The sequence below is a fragment of the Protopterus annectens genome, chromosome 1.part0, assembly GCF_019279795.1.
Source record: "Protopterus annectens isolate FY-2018-M chromosome 1.part0, PAN1.0, whole genome shotgun sequence".
Classification (NCBI taxonomy): domain Eukaryota; kingdom Metazoa; phylum Chordata; order Ceratodontiformes; family Protopteridae; genus Protopterus; species Protopterus annectens.
In genome coordinates, this window is record NC_056725.1 from 1,234,636,181 (window position 1) to 1,234,653,834 (window position 17,654).

The window sequence follows — 17,654 nt, forward strand, 5'->3', positions numbered from 1 at the left end:
ACAAATGTTCTCCCGGAGGGGCTGACACAGACAAACAACTGGTGTCAGAGCCATGGACTAAAACTAAATGCCAAGAAATGCATAATAGTATCCTTTGGGAAGTGCTCTATCCCTGGTAACTATCATATTGACAACACACCCCTTAGAGCTGACTCAGTAGTCAGGGACTTAGGGACAAGCATAGATAGTAATCTAGCCTTTGATCATCACGTCTCTACAGTGGTGAGGAAATCATTCTATGTTGCGCAACTTATAAACAAAGGTATGGCATCTAAGTCCAAGGAAGTCATTGCTCCACTGTATTCGGCATTCATCATACCTATCATTGGGTACAATGCCCCCTTTGGTATGTACCTAACCAGGTATATTCAACAACTGGAATGTCCACAGAGGTTCCTCACTAAAAGAATACAGGGCATAAGTAATATGTCCTATGCTGACCGCCTCAAGGCCCTATCCATGTATTCTGTCTCCTACAGGCTTTTGAGGGGAGATCTATACCTGGCATACAGGGCATTGTCAGACCCCACTCTGATGGACCTCCTGCATATCCACAAAACAAACAGTACGAGAACTACCCGTTCAAAAGACTTAAACCTTGTCTGTGATATAAATAGAACCTGTGGGAGAGATAGGTATGTATCCCAGAGACTACCCCTTCTATGGAACAAGCTCCCCATCCATGTAAAGCAGAGTTCCTCCCTAACCCAATTCAAGTGCAACTTGGACAAATGGATGGGAAACCAGAAATGCATCCCCAGTTTGGCACCTATGTCTCTAATGAAGACAGGTAACCTGTAAATGATTCATCTCCCAGGCCCATACTTACACTTATCAAGGGTGTCAGAACTTGTCAGAGATTCGGAATGCATGGCTAGGTTTAAATAAGACCTTGTGGTCATTAGCCTAGTAAACACCTATGAACCTATTAACAATATGCCTCCAAGAGTCAACCCAGTTGTTTGGGATTTGGGAACTTATGTGGACAGTGACCTAACTTTTGACCAACATATGTCCATTGTTATAAGAAAGTCTTTCTATATTGCACAGCTTATAAACAAAGGAATTGTGTCTAAATCTAGGGATGTTATTGTCCTCCTTTACTCAGCCCTCATTAGACCAATCACTGAATATCATACCCCGTTTAACATGCTTCTCTCCAGACACATGCAACAACTGGAACACCCACAGAGATACCTTACTAAAAGGATACAAGGCCTAAACAACATGTCCTACATGGACTGACTCAAAGTTCTGTCTCTATACTTAGTATCCTACAAACTGCTAAAAGGTGACCTGTGTGTCTGGTATACAACCCAGTACTGATGGGTTTACTGCACACCAGAAAGTCATGTATCAGAAATACTCAGTCTAGGGATCTAAACCTCTTCTGCAACATCTACAGCACAGTTTGGAGGGGTAGGTATATCTCACAGTGCATACCACTGCTCTAGAATAGACTCCCCATCCACATAGAACAAAGCTCATCCCTGCCCATATTCAATCACGACTTGGAGCTACGGCTAGGAATCAGAACATGTACCCAAGAACTGCCCCCTTTGTACTATTAAAGGGCAGAGGAAGCTCCTAAATGCTTTATCCCATGCATTGGTCCCCTCAAAGGCCAATTTCTATTCAAATGGAATAGGTTAATTTGAGAACAAAAAGGAAATTAGCTAGACTTAAAATGGCCTGCAAGGCCAGCTAGCCTAGTACTTACCTATGAACCTGTATACAAATGACATCCAAACTCAGGTTAATAAGCTTAGTGCAGCCATTGTAATATGTGGACAAACTGTTATGATCTTCTGGTCCAAGATAAATACTTTTATTTTTGATTAAGCTCTTGGAAACTAGTAAAAGGATTTATTGACATAGTACTATTTTTTTTTAATTTATACATAGATTTTAGATTAATCATAATGCTGAATTTTGCATATCTTTTGTTTTAATCAGCGCTGCTGGTATATGGATTAGTGCGTTGGGCATTTGTTGGATCTAGCATAGGACATACAGGCATACCATTCCTGAGAAGAGGCCAGATCACAACCCTGCAATGTCATAATCTTCTGATGGAGGGGCAGTGATGCAAAGGACACCTCATGTGCAGGCATTCACCTACTTAACCACAAATGAGGGAATCATTGTGAGTCCTCCACCACTTGGAGTTCCAGTCCCATAGGGAGGGCACTATGTCTCCTGCAATGATGCATGCCATGCACTTCCTGCCCAAGGGGCTACACTATATGCTCTCATTGCCAGGATGCTGGCAAGGGCTCAAAGCATCCTCATAACTACCTGAATGATGGCCTTACTGGACAGATGTCAAGCTGTCACCACCTGTGCTGGGGAAAATCAGTATGTGGGTTTTGTTAGGCTTGAGTTCCACTGGGCAAGGCTAAATGTCATTCTTTGTTTTATTTAGTCAAATGGTTTTATTGTTTTATTTTGTTAATTTTCCAGTACTGTGCTTTTATAGCTCTATTTTGTGCAATATAAATCAAAGTTGAAAAAGGGTTCAGTTTATGATGCCTAAACAGAATGTTATCAAAGACCTGAGCATTCACAATGTGTTAAAGAATACACAGACGTAATACAACCTACCTGATAGGGTAAGTCAGCCATTCTTAGGTAGGTTTCCATCTTCAGACAAAAAGGAGATAAACTGGGAGCTCCATGTCTTGGTCTGGAAAACTGATGAAGTATAATAGCATCTTTGGAGTCAACTTCTTGTTCTTTCCTGAAAAAAATGAAGTAAGAATACTCATGAAGTGTTCCACTTTATGTCTGGTTCTTTTGTTCTTTAACTCACTATGACCAACCACTACTAGGATGAAAACAACAATGGTTTACACTGCCTTTGTCATAGCATTTTTATTACACATCTGTGTTTGTGGATACATGATGACTCATTTAGTGGACAAGCTCCAAAGAAATATCACTGAAAACCACACTCAGTGAATTACAAAATATGTTTTTTTTTACAAGGGACACACATCCCAACGCATCTCGCTTCTCCATGTAGGGGGGGGTTACATGTTAAAAGATCGAACATTTGAAACATTGAACTGCATATTTTGAAACATCGACCATATGCAGTTTGATGTTTCAAACGTTCAATCTTTTAACATCTAACCATAGGGGGAGACCCTCACCAACCCTGACTTTATATATAATACTTCCATGGTCACACAACAATGAGAAAAGGTGCAATGTCAATGTCTGCTTAAAGTGGCTTTCAGCAATATTATTATGTGGTACTGTGTGCCTGACGAATTATCATTAAATATTCTCAGATGGTACTGTGTGCCTGACAAATTATCATTAAATATTCTCATATGGTACTGTGTGTCTGACAAATTGTCATTAAATATTCTCATATGGTACTTTACTGTGTGTCTGACAAATTATCATTAAATATTCTCATATGGTACTGTGTGCCTGACAAATTATCATTAAATATTCTTACAAAAAAAATATACTTGTTTTCCCGCCTTTCTAAGCTAGTATAGTCCAGTTTTCAGATTAGTGCTCAATTCAGGGCTGTGTTACAAGTTTCTGTGTTTGCCCATACCTTACTTGGATAGAAGAAAGTTTCTTTGTTCACTGTGTGAGAGGGAGCTTTGAGCAGCCTATCTGTCCCTGGAGGAGTGGTTTCAGCCCAGAAATTAGTAGTTTATTGGCCATTTTGGGCTAATTTTTATCTCTTTCATTTCCCTGATATAAAACCGACATTTGCGCAGGTTTGTGAGCCGGGCAGCGCCGGTTAGCTAAGGTATAACTATTATCGGCTCCACAAAGTCTACTTTTCAATTTTTCCCTTGGAACGAGACAAACTTTCAACTTAAGCTCTCAAACCATTCACTTCTCATACCAGCACTTGCTCAAAACTCATAGCAAGCACTAATAAACCTTAGCACTAGACCCCCCCTTATACTGTAGAGAAGGACAAGGCTCTCTATTCGACCTTACCAGCCAATCAGTAAAACAGTTCACTGTACCTATCCAGGCATGTCCAAAGGGCAGTTTCGGGTGTACTCTCCGGTCCAACTGGTGAATCTGGGCATTTTGAGGCAATGCTACAATTGCCTCATGTTCATAGACAACCCTCTCCTCCTTCCACCAAACACTAATACATGCGAGAGATGCAATTATACAGCCAAACTGCAGGCTAAGCTCTCTCAACCCAAGACTGGACCAGGCAGTCAAGAGGAGAAGGGAATTACTTGCATCACACCACCAGTCTCACATAGACCTATGAAACCAGCACTCGCAAATAATACACATAAATACACGAAAACATACTCGGAGGCTCTAAATAAAAATCTGAAGAAGCAACAGAGACCTCAGAATCAGACATCCACGCAACCTCCACCCCCCTCCAACACAAACCATGAAACACATACTTCACAAAACCAGTGTGCCACACAATCACAGCCCTTAAGGCAAAATAACATACCCAACACACTAGTAATAGGTGACTCTATAGTCAGGCACACTGATGTCCCACTCACTAGGCTGAACAAGGAGAAGGTTACTGTTAGCTGCCTGTCAGGTGCCAGGATCCACCACATAACACAAGCACTCAGGTCACTCCAGAACAAGTACAAATATGGCTCTGTCATTGTCCATGTTGGTGTGAATGACCTGAGCCATGCCTCCCTGGACTACATGAAAAGATACATGGAGGAACTCTCTGATCACGTAGCCCAGGCTGGTATGACCCTGACCCTGAGTAGCATCCTGCCCTCACCAAGAATGATACCACGGTATACAGAAAAATTATCAATTTCAACAATTGGCTAAGCTTCTGGTGTCATTCAAAGGGGATCCAGTGTCTGTCAGCCTAGGATGACATGCTCGACAAGCCACACTGCTTCACTAGAGATGGCTTGCACCTGTCACCCTTAGGCTTTCGAATACTGGCCAAGGCTCTTTCCACCCCCATAGTGCCTTTTTTAGGCAAGGTTCAAAAGACAAACCCACTGCCGTAAATAGCACAAGTAACAAAAAACTGAGGGTAATGCTACTCAATTCCAGAAGTCTAAACCTCAAAATGCACAAACTCGAGGCACTCCTCAGTATGGAGAAAATCGATATATGTGCAGTAACAGAAACCTGGTTTAAGGCTCCAGAGAGCACCCCAGCACTACCAGGCTACAATTCATACCATACATTTCAGCCACAAAACCCAGACCGAAATACAAAAGGCAGGGGAGTATCCATATTCATCAAGGATACCCACACCTCCAGGTTAGTGGCACAGCACGATGCTTCAGAGATCATCTACGTGCAACTAACAATAGGCAAAACTGCTATTCAAATTATAGCTTGCTACAGATCACCCACCATGTCCCAGGACCCCCACTCCGCATTCCTGGAAACAATGGGAAACATAAAGGTCCTATCAAACACCCTGATACTGGGTGATTTCAATTACCCAAACATTAACTGAGAGAACTACTCAAGTACAAACTCCCTTGCCCAACATTTCCTAGAATTTATAAACTCAAATGCCCTGGATCAACTGGTCAACACCTCCACCAGAGGTGACAACATATTGGACCTGGTCATCACCAACATGGGCAACCGGTGTTCCACACCGGAGGTCAACCCCTCGCTGGTTAGATCTGACCATAAACTAATCACTCTGGATATCCACATTCCGCCACCACCCCCGGTCAAAGAAACCACCATGAAAAACTTTTCAAAAGCAAACTTCACTTTACTTAAGACTGAGGTGGGAAGTTTCAAAGTCCCCATGCTAAAGGATAATGCTGTCCAAGCTGCAAATTCCTTTACTAATGCACTCTACGGGCACCGACAAGAATGCATGGATCGTGCTATCCCAAACACAACCAAGACTCACTCCTCCAAGAAAAGGAAACCAGTCTGGTGGACCCCTGCCATAAACAAGCTATACAATAGACGGAGGAAACTAGTACAGAAAAGAGTAAAATCCCAAGAAGGGAAGACATCCCTGATCAGTATCAGCAAGAAACTATGTTTCCTCATAAAAGCATCCAAGGCTAGCTTTGAAAGAAAAATTGCCATGGACTCCAAAGATAATCACAAGGCATTCTTTAGCTATGTCAAGAATCTAAGTGGCAATTCTCAGATCTGCTCGGAGTTAGTGCAGAATGGCACAAAATACACTGAAATGACCGATATAGCCAACATCCTGGCAGACAGGTTCAGTGCAAACTTCACCCCCCTCACCTAAACACACTGTTTAAACTCAGCCTCTCCACAGGCTACGTGCCCACAGAGTGGCGCACAGCAACGGTTATTCCACTCCACAAAGGTGGAGCCACAACAGACCCGGGAGCTATCACCCTAAAAGCCTGACTATCTTGGTCTCCAAAGCTATGGAATGCATCATCATGGATCTCATTAACAGAGACATTAGAAACCACCAAACACTGGACCCTACCCAGTTTGGCTTTGTTAAGGGCAGATCATGCCTCCTAAACCTGGCGGACTTCTTTGAGACAGTTACCAAGGCTATAGACAAGGGAAAGGTGGTACACACAGCCTACCTAGACCTTGCAAAGGCCTTCAACACCATTTCCCACTCAGGTATTATAGACAAGCTCACCAGCCTGAACATAAACCCCTACGTCACGAGATGGGTTGCCAACTGGCTCATGGACAGAACCCACATGGTAACAGTTGCGGGAGCTAGGTCTGACTCTAAACCGGATACAAGTGGTGTTCCCCAGGGCTCAGTCCTAGGACCCCTCCTGTTCAGCATATACTTCTCAGAGGTACAGGCAAGCACAGGAGTACTATGGCTGACGAAGTTCGCAGACGACTGCAAACTAGGGGCTATAATTGACTCTCCGGCTGACACAGACATCCTCCAAAAGGGTCTCACTGAGACAGAAACCTGGTGTCAAAACCATGGCCTCAAGCTAAATGCCAAAAAGTGCATAGTCATCCCCTTTGGAAAAAACAAAGTACCCACAAACTACCACATAGGTGGTAGCCCTCTAAATATGGAAGACATAATGAGGGATCTGGGGACCCAAGTAGATTGTAACCTCTCCTTTGATAATCACATTGCCAAAGTGGTTAGAAAATCCTTCTATGTGGCCCACCTAATCATAAAAGGGTTTACATCCAGATCAAAAGAGGTCATTGGGCCCTTCTATGCATCACTCATCAGACCCATCATAGAGTACAATGCCGCATTTGGGATGTACCTTACAAGACACCTGCAACAACTGGAAAGACCACAGAAGTACCTCACCAAGAGGATCACTGACCTCAAGCAGATGCCCTACGCAGCTCGACTGAAGAAACTCCAGCTGTACTCGGTTGCATAATGCCTACTCAGAGGTGATCTCTGCCTGACATACAAGGCCATGTCCAACCCAGAATTGATGGACATGCTCCACCTAAAGAAAACCATATCCCCTCGAGCCACACACTCCAGGGATCTAAACCTCACCACAACCATAAACAGGACTTGCTGGAGGGATATATTCCTGTCCCAGAGACTTCCCATGCCCTGGAACAAGATTCCAATCTACATTAGGCAGAGCTTCTCGGTAACCCTCTTCAAGAGAAACCTTGACGAGTGGATGGGAAAGAGAAAGTTTACCCCAGGGATCACTTCAATGGCTCTGCTGGACAGAAGCACAGGGAGCTAATCTAAGGGGGTGGCGAAAGCCAAAACATTCCGGCTAGGCTTATAAATGCCTTCGGACATATAGCCTGGTACCTACCTATGAACCTATGAACCTATTATGTAGTACTTAAGATAGTCTTATCTGGTACTGTCTGCCTGACAAATTACCATTGTCCCATTTCTGCTAACCATATAAAATAAGTCATTTTTTAACTTGCTCATGCAAAGATACATTTAAAGAATTGAATGGTATCAAATGCAATACATTTTATTAACCTGACATGAGTTTGTTGTAATATCTTTATAAAACTACATATATATTTTTTTTCATCTGTGTCAAATGGCAAATTACATTTTCCTGAACAGAAGGCAACAGCAACATTATAAAATACAAGGTAATATTCACCAAACTGAACAATAATGATATTATTTTCCACAATCTTGCCTCATGAATAAAAGCAGTGAAACTATTCATAGCCTGCTTGGATGGTGCCTACAAAAACAGCACAATATATTGTTTCAGGACACAACCTCTTATTGGCTCCCATCTCTGGAATTATTAAATTGCAGGATTTCAGGGTCTTTCATGTCTTTAAAATAAGTTACAGAAAGTGCTAACAATTTCTTTATTGCTTTTGTGGGTTTTTTGCACCAAACTTCAAAGTTCTCTCTCCATCCATTTCAGCATGCAGTAGCATGCTGAACTCATCTATGCAAGGCAAAGAGTTGGCTGAAAGGCAGGAGACAATACTGGACAGGATGTCAGCCCATTACTACACAAGCACACAATGGCACGCACGCACACACGCACACACACACACATATGCAAAATCTAAAGGTACTTAAAGCATTTCCAATTTACTTTCCATGTCTTTAGGATGCGTGAGGAAACCAGAGATGCCAGTGAAATCTTATGCAGAGGTAATGACGTCATGCAAACTCCACACAGAAGGTACCTCCACTGGGAACTAAACTGGTAACCAAGAAATGTGAAACAACAATGTGAACCAACTGTTGCACCCTTGTGCAGCCCTGTCTTCCAACATACCCATCTTACAGCGCTAGCTCATATATTAAATTATTACATTTCAGCTACTAGGCCGCAGTGGTGCAGCAGTTAGTGTTGTTGCCTCACAGCAAGAGGTTCTCTTGTTCGCTTCTCGTCTGGAGCACCTTCTGTGTGGAGTCTGCATGTCCTCCCCATGGTCAAGTGATGCTTAAAAGACATGCAAGTAGGTGTGTGCATGAATGGGTGTGCCTTCTTTGAAGGTTGGGCGTAAAAATCCACTGCCAATCATTAGCGGACCGGAGTTCCGCTGTGGCGACCCCTAACCGGGAAAAGCCGAAAGAGACATTACATTTTAACTACTGCCTGAATATGACTGTACACAGTGACTCCAGACTCACTTTCATGGGACAGGTTGTACATTGTTATTCATGTATATTATGATGTTATATTACAAAGATTATGTAATGAAAATCCAAGATCAAAATGGTGAAAAAAGCACTAAGTGACAGCTTTTAGCTGAACTGGCCACTGACATACAGTCAAACTACAAAGACTTAATTCTGCTTTTCAAAACAGATTTCAGAATTGAGGTGTCATGTGATGATTGTAGGTTATGTAATGAATGATTAATCCAATGTGGAAGGTTTAACTCTAGTATGAGAATAATGACTCACTATCCTCTCATATTCTGAAAAAATGAGGTACTGGTGTGATTTACTTATTTCAGGTCACAAACTTTGGTGAAATATAGTAGCTAGACATCCACCAAGATCTTCAATTTGAGAACTTAGCAAAAGAGGAACAGGCATTATCTGCATTACTGTCAACAACTATGAGTGTTGGCTTTCCAAGATGTCTGCATGCCAATCAACAGCTTAAATTTAGCTCTCCCAGTATGAAAAAAGAAACTGAAAGACAAGGGCTAGGAACTCTGTCAGTTTCAGTAAATTCAGTTAATGGCTAGTAAATACACTGCCTGGATGCCAGCAAAGAAGAAACTAAGAGAGCCTGAAAGAAAATTAATAGGAAAAGATGAAGAGAAAACACTAATTGGGAAGAATCCTGCGGCTATTCATCAAAAAGCAGTTTAAATTCGAGCTTTGGTGCATGACATGGCTTCCAGTAATCTAGAGGAAAAAATAAGTCAGATGTGCTCAGAGCTGATTAAAATAAACAAAACACTGAAGGAGTACACCAACTCAAATAACAAAAGTCTGGAAAAAATGGAAGAAGTTCAGATGAACTGATAAAACTGCAAAAAAATCAGAGGTCGAAATTTAAAAAAGGCTGGTTGAATATGAGACTGCTCAAAAAGAGCTGTTTAAAAAAAGTGGTAGAATTAGAGGACAGAGCACATCAGGAAAACCTGAGATTTTCTGCTGTATCACAAAAACTAGAAGGAACAAACTGTATTAATTTTATGAAAGCACAAATAAGCAACTAGACTGGTATTCCACAGCAGGAACTGTTAAGTGAAAGGGCATGCCATGTGTATGCTGCAAACGTGTACATGAGAAAGCAGCCAAGACCTGTATTAGCAAAGATGCAATCCTACCAGCAGAAAGAGTTGAACCTGACAAAACTGTGGCAAAAAGTTGGAAACAGTAAAGTGTATAGTAAAGTGTAAACTGTACACCAGGAGAAAAAGAAACATTTATTCTAGCAATCAGAGAATGTTGAGAAGCAGGTGTGAGATTCAAGCTGCTGTATCCATCTGTCTTCAAAATATTTTTTTCCTGGAGGATCAAAGTATTTTTTTTTTATTACAGGCTAATGAGGAAATACAAATGTTTGTCCAACAAAAAGTGAGCATTCAAGCAGAAAAGGGCTCTGCTTCTCATTCTTCTGATAATAAACACACTGAGAGACTTTGCCAGTGAAATATTTTCCATTGTTCCAAAGGAAAATGTTCAAGAAACAGAGAAAAGCACAGGATTTGATTAGAAAATTCTGGAGTATCTTGGAATTAAACCAGAGTCTGGAGTTGGGAGATGAACAGGAAGAAGATCAACAACACAGAAATTAGTGAATAAATATGAGACTGCAAAGATCAATTGTATTTGTGAAATATGGCTGTATAAGAAAAATTGTAATTACTGGACTTTTGTTGACTTTGTTAAACTTGTGGGGAACTGAAAGTTATTGGCTTCACTTCACATCATTAATGTTTGGAAAAGCACTGAGAGGTAGGGAAGATGAAGGAAAAAGATAACTGTAAGTAAAACAATTTCTGTTCTTAACAGTATTTTTATGAAAAATGTCATGATATAAATTGCAAGTTTTATACTAAAGCACTTTTAGTTGTTCTTGTATGTGATAAATATACTAAACAAATGCCTTTTGTTTGGTTCTTTTTTCTTTTTCCTTTTTAGTATTAAGAAATGTAGACATTACAATGCAAAAAGAGAAAAAAAGGTTAGACAAAAGCATGTTTAAGTTAATAGGCTGTAATCTTAAGTTGTTGAGGTGGGGAATGAGATGCAAAAGTACACAGATCATAATATATGTAAAGCAGATACATTTTCTCTTACTTTTGCATAGGTGAATGTCTGGATTAAGACCCTTGGCATAATCTAATAAGTTTTAAGTGAAAATAAGTAAATAAGAGAATACTGAATATAATGAAAAATTTTCCTTTAGCAATAAATGTTTCAGCTTGTCTTTAGAAGCCTGCAGCTGAGGAATACATTTCTTTCTTTCTCATACATTTCCATGGAGATAAACTGATTATTGCACAATAAAAAAAAAACAAAGCACTGTTTCTTCAAGGCTAAAAGTTAATGTTTTCTGAAAGCATGCAAGTTGTTTTTCACATATGGGAGGGGAATAAAGATAAAACAAAAAATAACTGTGAGTGTTAAGTTAGAGACCAGCTGAAACATATGGTGGGTGGACAAATATGATGTACAACAGATGAAGTTAAAAATGAATAAGTATTTTACTTTACAAAGGTATGGGACACTGAGGGATTATGAATCCATCAACATGGAAAAGTCAGAGAGATGACATTTTAAAAATTGTTACTTCGTTGTCATAATTCAATAATTGTTGGGACACATTGAGTGGGCAACACTAAATGGATGGCGAAACACGGTAAATTGCATGTTGCAGTGGAAAGAATGGTTTTACTTATTACTGATATAGGTCACTGGGGGCTGGGCAGTTATGAGTTTATTAGCTGTGAAGGGATGACATTAGACATCTGGGAATCACTAGTCGTTGATTTCATTCATTCACTGATCATTCATGCATTATTTTATTAACTGGTAATTGGACTAGCAGAAAGGACCCTTTTTAACCAAAACCTATGTATGCCAAGGACCCCAAGTGAGGAACATATAGTGTAAGCATTAAATTCATTATATACAGTGAATGTAAGATGAATAAACATTAAACCAGCTTAATAGCTTGTTGTAACCAGGTGGCCACGGTGGTGCAGTGGTTAGCATTGTCACCTCACAGCAAGAGGTTCTCCGATTCGATTCTCGGCTGGGGTGCCTTCTGTGCGGAGTCTGCATGTCCTCCCTGTGGTCACGTGGGTTTCGTCCGGGTGCTCCGGTTTCCTCCCACATCCCAAAGACATGCAGTAGGTGGACTGGACACTCTAAATTGGCCCTAGGTGTGAGTGTGCGCGTGTATGTGCCTTCTGTGGAAGGTTGGGTGCCGGGCTGGCAACTCGACACTGTAAAACTCCACTGCCAATCATGAGCGGACAGATGATCTGCTGTGGCGACCCCTAACCGGGAAAAAGCCGAAAGAAGAAGAAGAAGACTAGCTTGTTGTAACCATAATTATAAACATCAGAGAATGTATGGGTTAGTTTGGTAAATAAAGGCATCAGTTTACATGATTTACCATACAGCTAAAGTATGAGAGGAGAATACAGGTTTTGCTGACAGTGTCTGGCTAGAAAGCCATAAGTTATATCTGCTAGAGAAACTTTTATGTTACTTGGATATTTTACTGAGCTAGGAGATAATGTGGTGGAAGTGTGGTTTCAGTCAAGTCAGGGGGTGGATAGCTCATCATCGTTTTTTTGTTTTTTTTTCCCTTCCTATTTACTAGTACATCTGTAGGCTAGTACCTCTCAGCTGTCCCTGATTTTGCAGAATAGCCCTGCTTTCCCCTCATGTTTAAGCAGTGTTCCTTGTACATTATTTGATTTTCTGTTAAATTAAGGTTTACATTTAGTCGATAATACCAGATATTAGAGTTTTATACTTATTATTCAGAAAGCGTATGTTGGTGCAAAATGTGTTGTATTAACTTAAGTAATTTACAGTAACATTTAAAAATTGCCCTTGCTTTTATGCCTTTCCCTCATTATATTTGGCTTTGTCTAAAATTCTTAGACAAAGAAAAAGCAAAAACACAAGACTGCCACCAAAGCTTTAGAACTCACTTGTCCTGCACAAAACAGATCCAGAATAAAAAGCAAACCACCAGGACTTGAAGACGGCTGTAGAATCCAGTATAAAAATCTTTATTCAACACAAGCGCTTTCATGGGCAACCCCACTTCTTCAGATGTCTAATACATTCAGATTTCTAGTTCAGTTAATGGCATGTACCTTGTAGAATGTTGCTTTAAACTGAAAATGTTTGTTCACACCAGAACAATGTATTGGTTGGTTTTAATCATGTGTCTCAAGAGGATATTTAAAATAAGAGCTGTTTTTAAAATGTATTAAACATCTGAAGAAGTGGGGTTACCCACGAAAGTGCTTGTGTCGAATAAAGATTTTTATACTGGATTCTACAGCCGTCTCCAAGTCCTGGTGTTTTGCTTCTTAGGCAAAGAAGTTGAAAGATATGTTTTTAGAATAGTGTGTGTGTGTGTGTGTGTGTGTGTGTGTGTGTGTGTGTTTGTGCATCAATGCACATTTATGTCTGTTTATGCATGTGCTGTGCTTCTGAGGTTGAAGTTTCCTGCAGGAGCATTTGTGTGTACAGGCATCTGTGCAGGTCTGTGTTTGTGTATTTGTGTGTGTTCTGCTTGTGAATTTGAATGGGGCTGTGTTTGTGTTTGTGCGTGTGTATCCACACGTGCTTGTGAGTATATTTGCTAGCCTGTGTATATTTCTTTTATTTTTTGATGTGTGTGTGTGTGTGTGTGTGTGTGTGTGTGTGTGTGTGTGTGTGTGTGTGTGTGTGTGTGTGTGTGTGTGTATATATGTATATATGGAATCCGTATGGATTACCGAACGGTAACATAACCGAAACAGATTAGGCCATGCATATTTGCGCGAAAGTGCTTTTCACCGAAAGGCCCTTTCACGTAAGTATGCCTGTTGCGGAGATCACACTACAATGGGGATAAGGGAAAATTCCCTTTTCCCCACTGTAGTGCGACCTCGGTGTGAGAATATTTAAGTAGAGGGATGTGCACAGCCCCTCACGTGGGGGGTGCAGGGGAGCTTGCCCCCCTTCAAAAACGTAAAAGTAATGTTTTATTTTTTTTTTAAACACACTTTAACGAAAGCGCCTTTTCAGTAAAAGCACTTTCGTTAAAGTGTGCTCAGTGATTGTGGTTTCGGACTATTAAACTTTCGTTCAATAGTCCTAGATCCATATATATATATATATATATATATATATATATATATATATATATATCTGTATAGTATATGGGTCTTCTTTGAAATCCCAACACCCATATGATCTACGGTCATATACTCGAGACAGAAATAGCGAAAGATGAAAAACCTGAATGTCAAATTTTTCCCAGGGTAAGTAAACACTTGCCCAACATACACTATTCTCCACTGTAGTATGATCTCAGAGTTGGTATATATTGTTAGGGGGGATGGGGAGCACAGCCCTCCACATCGGGGGGGGGTTGTGGGGGCAGATGTAGCCCCACACCTAAGTGGGTTTTACTTACCTTGGAGTAAGTTTTGTTTCATTTAGGCAAGTGTTTACAAGTTTCGCTATTTTTGTCTCGAGTATACGACCATTGATCATATCGGCATTGGAATTTCAAAGTAGATCTACGTATATATATATATACATATATATATATACACACGTTATATACAGACACACACACATTCATATGCAGACATTTATATGTATGTAATATGTCTGTGTGTGTAACTATTTGTACCTACTGAGTGTGAAATTACGCATCAGTTCCCCTCCCTGAGAATGTAAATTTATATACAGTCAAAATTTAAGTGCAATGATTTTTGACCCCTTCTATGACTTTTGATGGTTCTTGCTACAATTTTGAGAGCTGGCAGGTGGGTATGTGTGTGTGTGTGTGTGTGTGTGTGTGTGTGTGTGTGTGTGTGTGTGTGTGTGTGTGTGTGTGTGTGTGTGTGTGTGTGTGCGCGTGCGCACACATGCATGAATTGTTGAATTATGTTTCAGCTAAACAATCACATTACTTCATTCAGAAATCTAGAATCAAAGAATTTTTTAGCATCACTTGGTCTTTATTTCCTGCTTTGCAGCAGTAATGCTCAAAGCAAATTAACAAACCATAGCTGTTACACAAGGAAAAGACTTCCAAGGCCTTCACTAATCAATTACACATAAAATGAGGTTTTCTCAAGCAAAATTTCCATCAAGTGGAACAGTTAACCTGCCATATCATTTTGCTTTGCATTTATCTCAGTGGATGACGTACGCACACAGATTGCAAGGAAAAAAGAGAGTATTGCAGCAAAGCAGACCCTATTTACTGAGCTTCAGCAAATCAATTGAACACATGCAATGCAATAAACAATCATACTGTCAGACCAAGATTTGATATTAATGAACTATACAGATTAAAACGGACTCGATGAATAATATATAGACAGTGCAGCGGTAGTGTTGTCACCTCACAGCAAGAGGTTCTCTGGTTCAATTCTCGACTGGGGTGCCTTCTGTGTGCAGTCTGCATGTCCTCCCTGTGTTTGTGTGGGTTTCCTCTGGGTGCTCCAGTTTCCTCCCACATTACAAAGACATGCGCCTGGAGCATTTCTTCCTGGGCCACTGCTGAAAATTGGCTTTGTTCTAAGTCAGACTTTCCCAGTTAACAAATGGAAAATAAATAAAATATATATATATACATACAGAGAAAAAGCGGAAGAAAGAGAGAATACATGGGGGCCTATTGTGTATAAATGATATATCCCACACTGTAAAAATTATAAAACAAGTCTGGGGATGAATGCTGAAACCTGGAGTCCAAAATTAAATTGCCTAATCCAACAGTAGAAGGTATTTAATTTATTATACAAACAGGAGACCCATGTATATGTATTAATCCATTTACTTGATTTTTAGATTTGAATTTGTTTCCCATTGATCTCAGCAGTCTGCAGATGTTTTTTTTAATAGGGCTTCTCTTGCTTTTAATAGTTTTTTAAGAATGGCGTGACTTATTAACGGTTTTCAGTACTCGTTTATTTTTTGTAGTAGGGTCAGATAATTTATATGCATTCCAGTAGTTTAGTGAGGTTTGTGTTAGTATTTAGCTGAACATCATTAAGCTGTGCAACATGACTACTGCTCTGCTCAGATCTGGGTATTCACTCATCACAGGAGAACACAAAGCAGTTGTAGCTAGTTCTCTGGTTTGCTTTATTTGTTGTTGTTGTAGCCAGTTCTGTGGTTAGTGCTCTTTCTGGTTAAAATCGCTGTGCTTTGCATGGTATTGCACTCCATTTGCCCAGGCCACACTGAGCTGTGCATCCATCGCACATTTTGCCCAGCACAGTGAATTCCACAACCACAAATCATTGCTTAATCCAACAGTAGAAAGGTATTTAATTTATTATACAACTGGCTGCAACCTCAGTGTTTCCTAAATTCTGTCTCCATGCATTCAGCTGAGATCTCTTCCTACGGTTCCCCAGTTGTTCATTCCCTTCCTTAGACTAGCTCAGGGACATCCTGATGTATCAAGCTGCTGCAACCTCTACTTCCTAGTCACACAGAGAAAAGCTCCGTTGCACTAAACTGTTGTCTGGCTCTTTTTGTTGCACAGTAACACCCTTCTCTCATCAAGACTTTGTGACTCAGGGCAGTGCCAGTATAAGCAGGTTAGATGGAGCAATCTCTTTAAATCACAGTTTAATGGTAATCCCTCTGCTAGGTACATTATCAGTTTATAAAATCCTGCTATCTTGATTTTTCCATTATGCAGAACAAAATGAGTAATTATTCTAATTAATTCCATTTTACTGTAAATACCTATGTTAGATACATAGATTTTAGATTTTATAAAATGTAGCTTTCTATTAATTTCATACTACGCAAGATATAAAGACACAGAACAGATACAGTTCTGCAGCTAGGTTATCATATACCACCTATCCTACTGCTTTACCAATTTCCGGAAGCCTGGACCACAATATCCTCTTACACCACCCCCACCCCCCATTAGGGGAAACCACCGTAAAAAATTTCTCCAAAGCCAACACTTCACGACACCCATGCTGATGGACAATAGAGGTATGACTGCTGAATCCTATACAAATGCACTTTATAAACACTTACACGAGTGCATGGATCATGCTATCCCTAACAGAACCGAGATGCTATCCTCCAAAAAAAGGAAGCCAATCTGGTGGTCCCCTGCCATAAACAAACTCTACAACAGAAGAAAGAAACAGTTGCAAAAAAGAGTAAAATCCCATGACTGGAGGAACTTCCTGGTCAGCCTCAGTAACAAGCTGAGATCCCTCATAAAATCCTCCAAAGCTAGTTACGAAAACAAAATCGCCACTGATTCTAAAGACAACCACAAAGCATTTTATAGCTATGTCAAGAATCTCAATGGCAACACTCAGATCTGCTCCGAGTTACAGCAATATGGCACGAAATATACAGAACCAACTGATATTGCCAACATCCTGGCAGATAGGTTCAGTGCTAAATTTACCCCTCTTTCACCCCCTAAAGGGCCCATCTCTATACCAGAAGAATGCAAAGTTCCTGTAATCATGGCTGCAGAGGTAAAAAACATGCTCTCCAAAGTCAAGAACACAGCATCCATGGGACCTGACAACATCCCAGGCTG

The 17,654-nt window shown here is 40.4% G+C and overlaps 1 protein-coding gene across 3 annotated transcripts in view; it reads right to left on the bottom strand.

Moving 5' to 3' along the window:
- The window catches only part of FAXC (failed axon connections homolog, metaxin like GST domain containing), a 1,137,834-nt gene that overhangs the window by 550,525 nt on the left and 569,655 nt on the right, over window positions 1–17,654 (bottom strand). For 2 of the 3 annotated variants that reach the window (XM_044065817.1, XM_044065809.1), the window contains exon 2: window positions 2,605–2,740. In XM_044065817.1, coding sequence (XP_043921752.1) covers window positions 2,605–2,643 — 39 coding nt within the window. In that variant the 5' untranslated portion in view covers window positions 2,644–2,740. Of the gene's footprint in view, window positions 1–2,604; window positions 2,741–17,654 lie in introns of those variants that run through there. The other variant, XM_044065824.1, reaches the window with a different exon arrangement.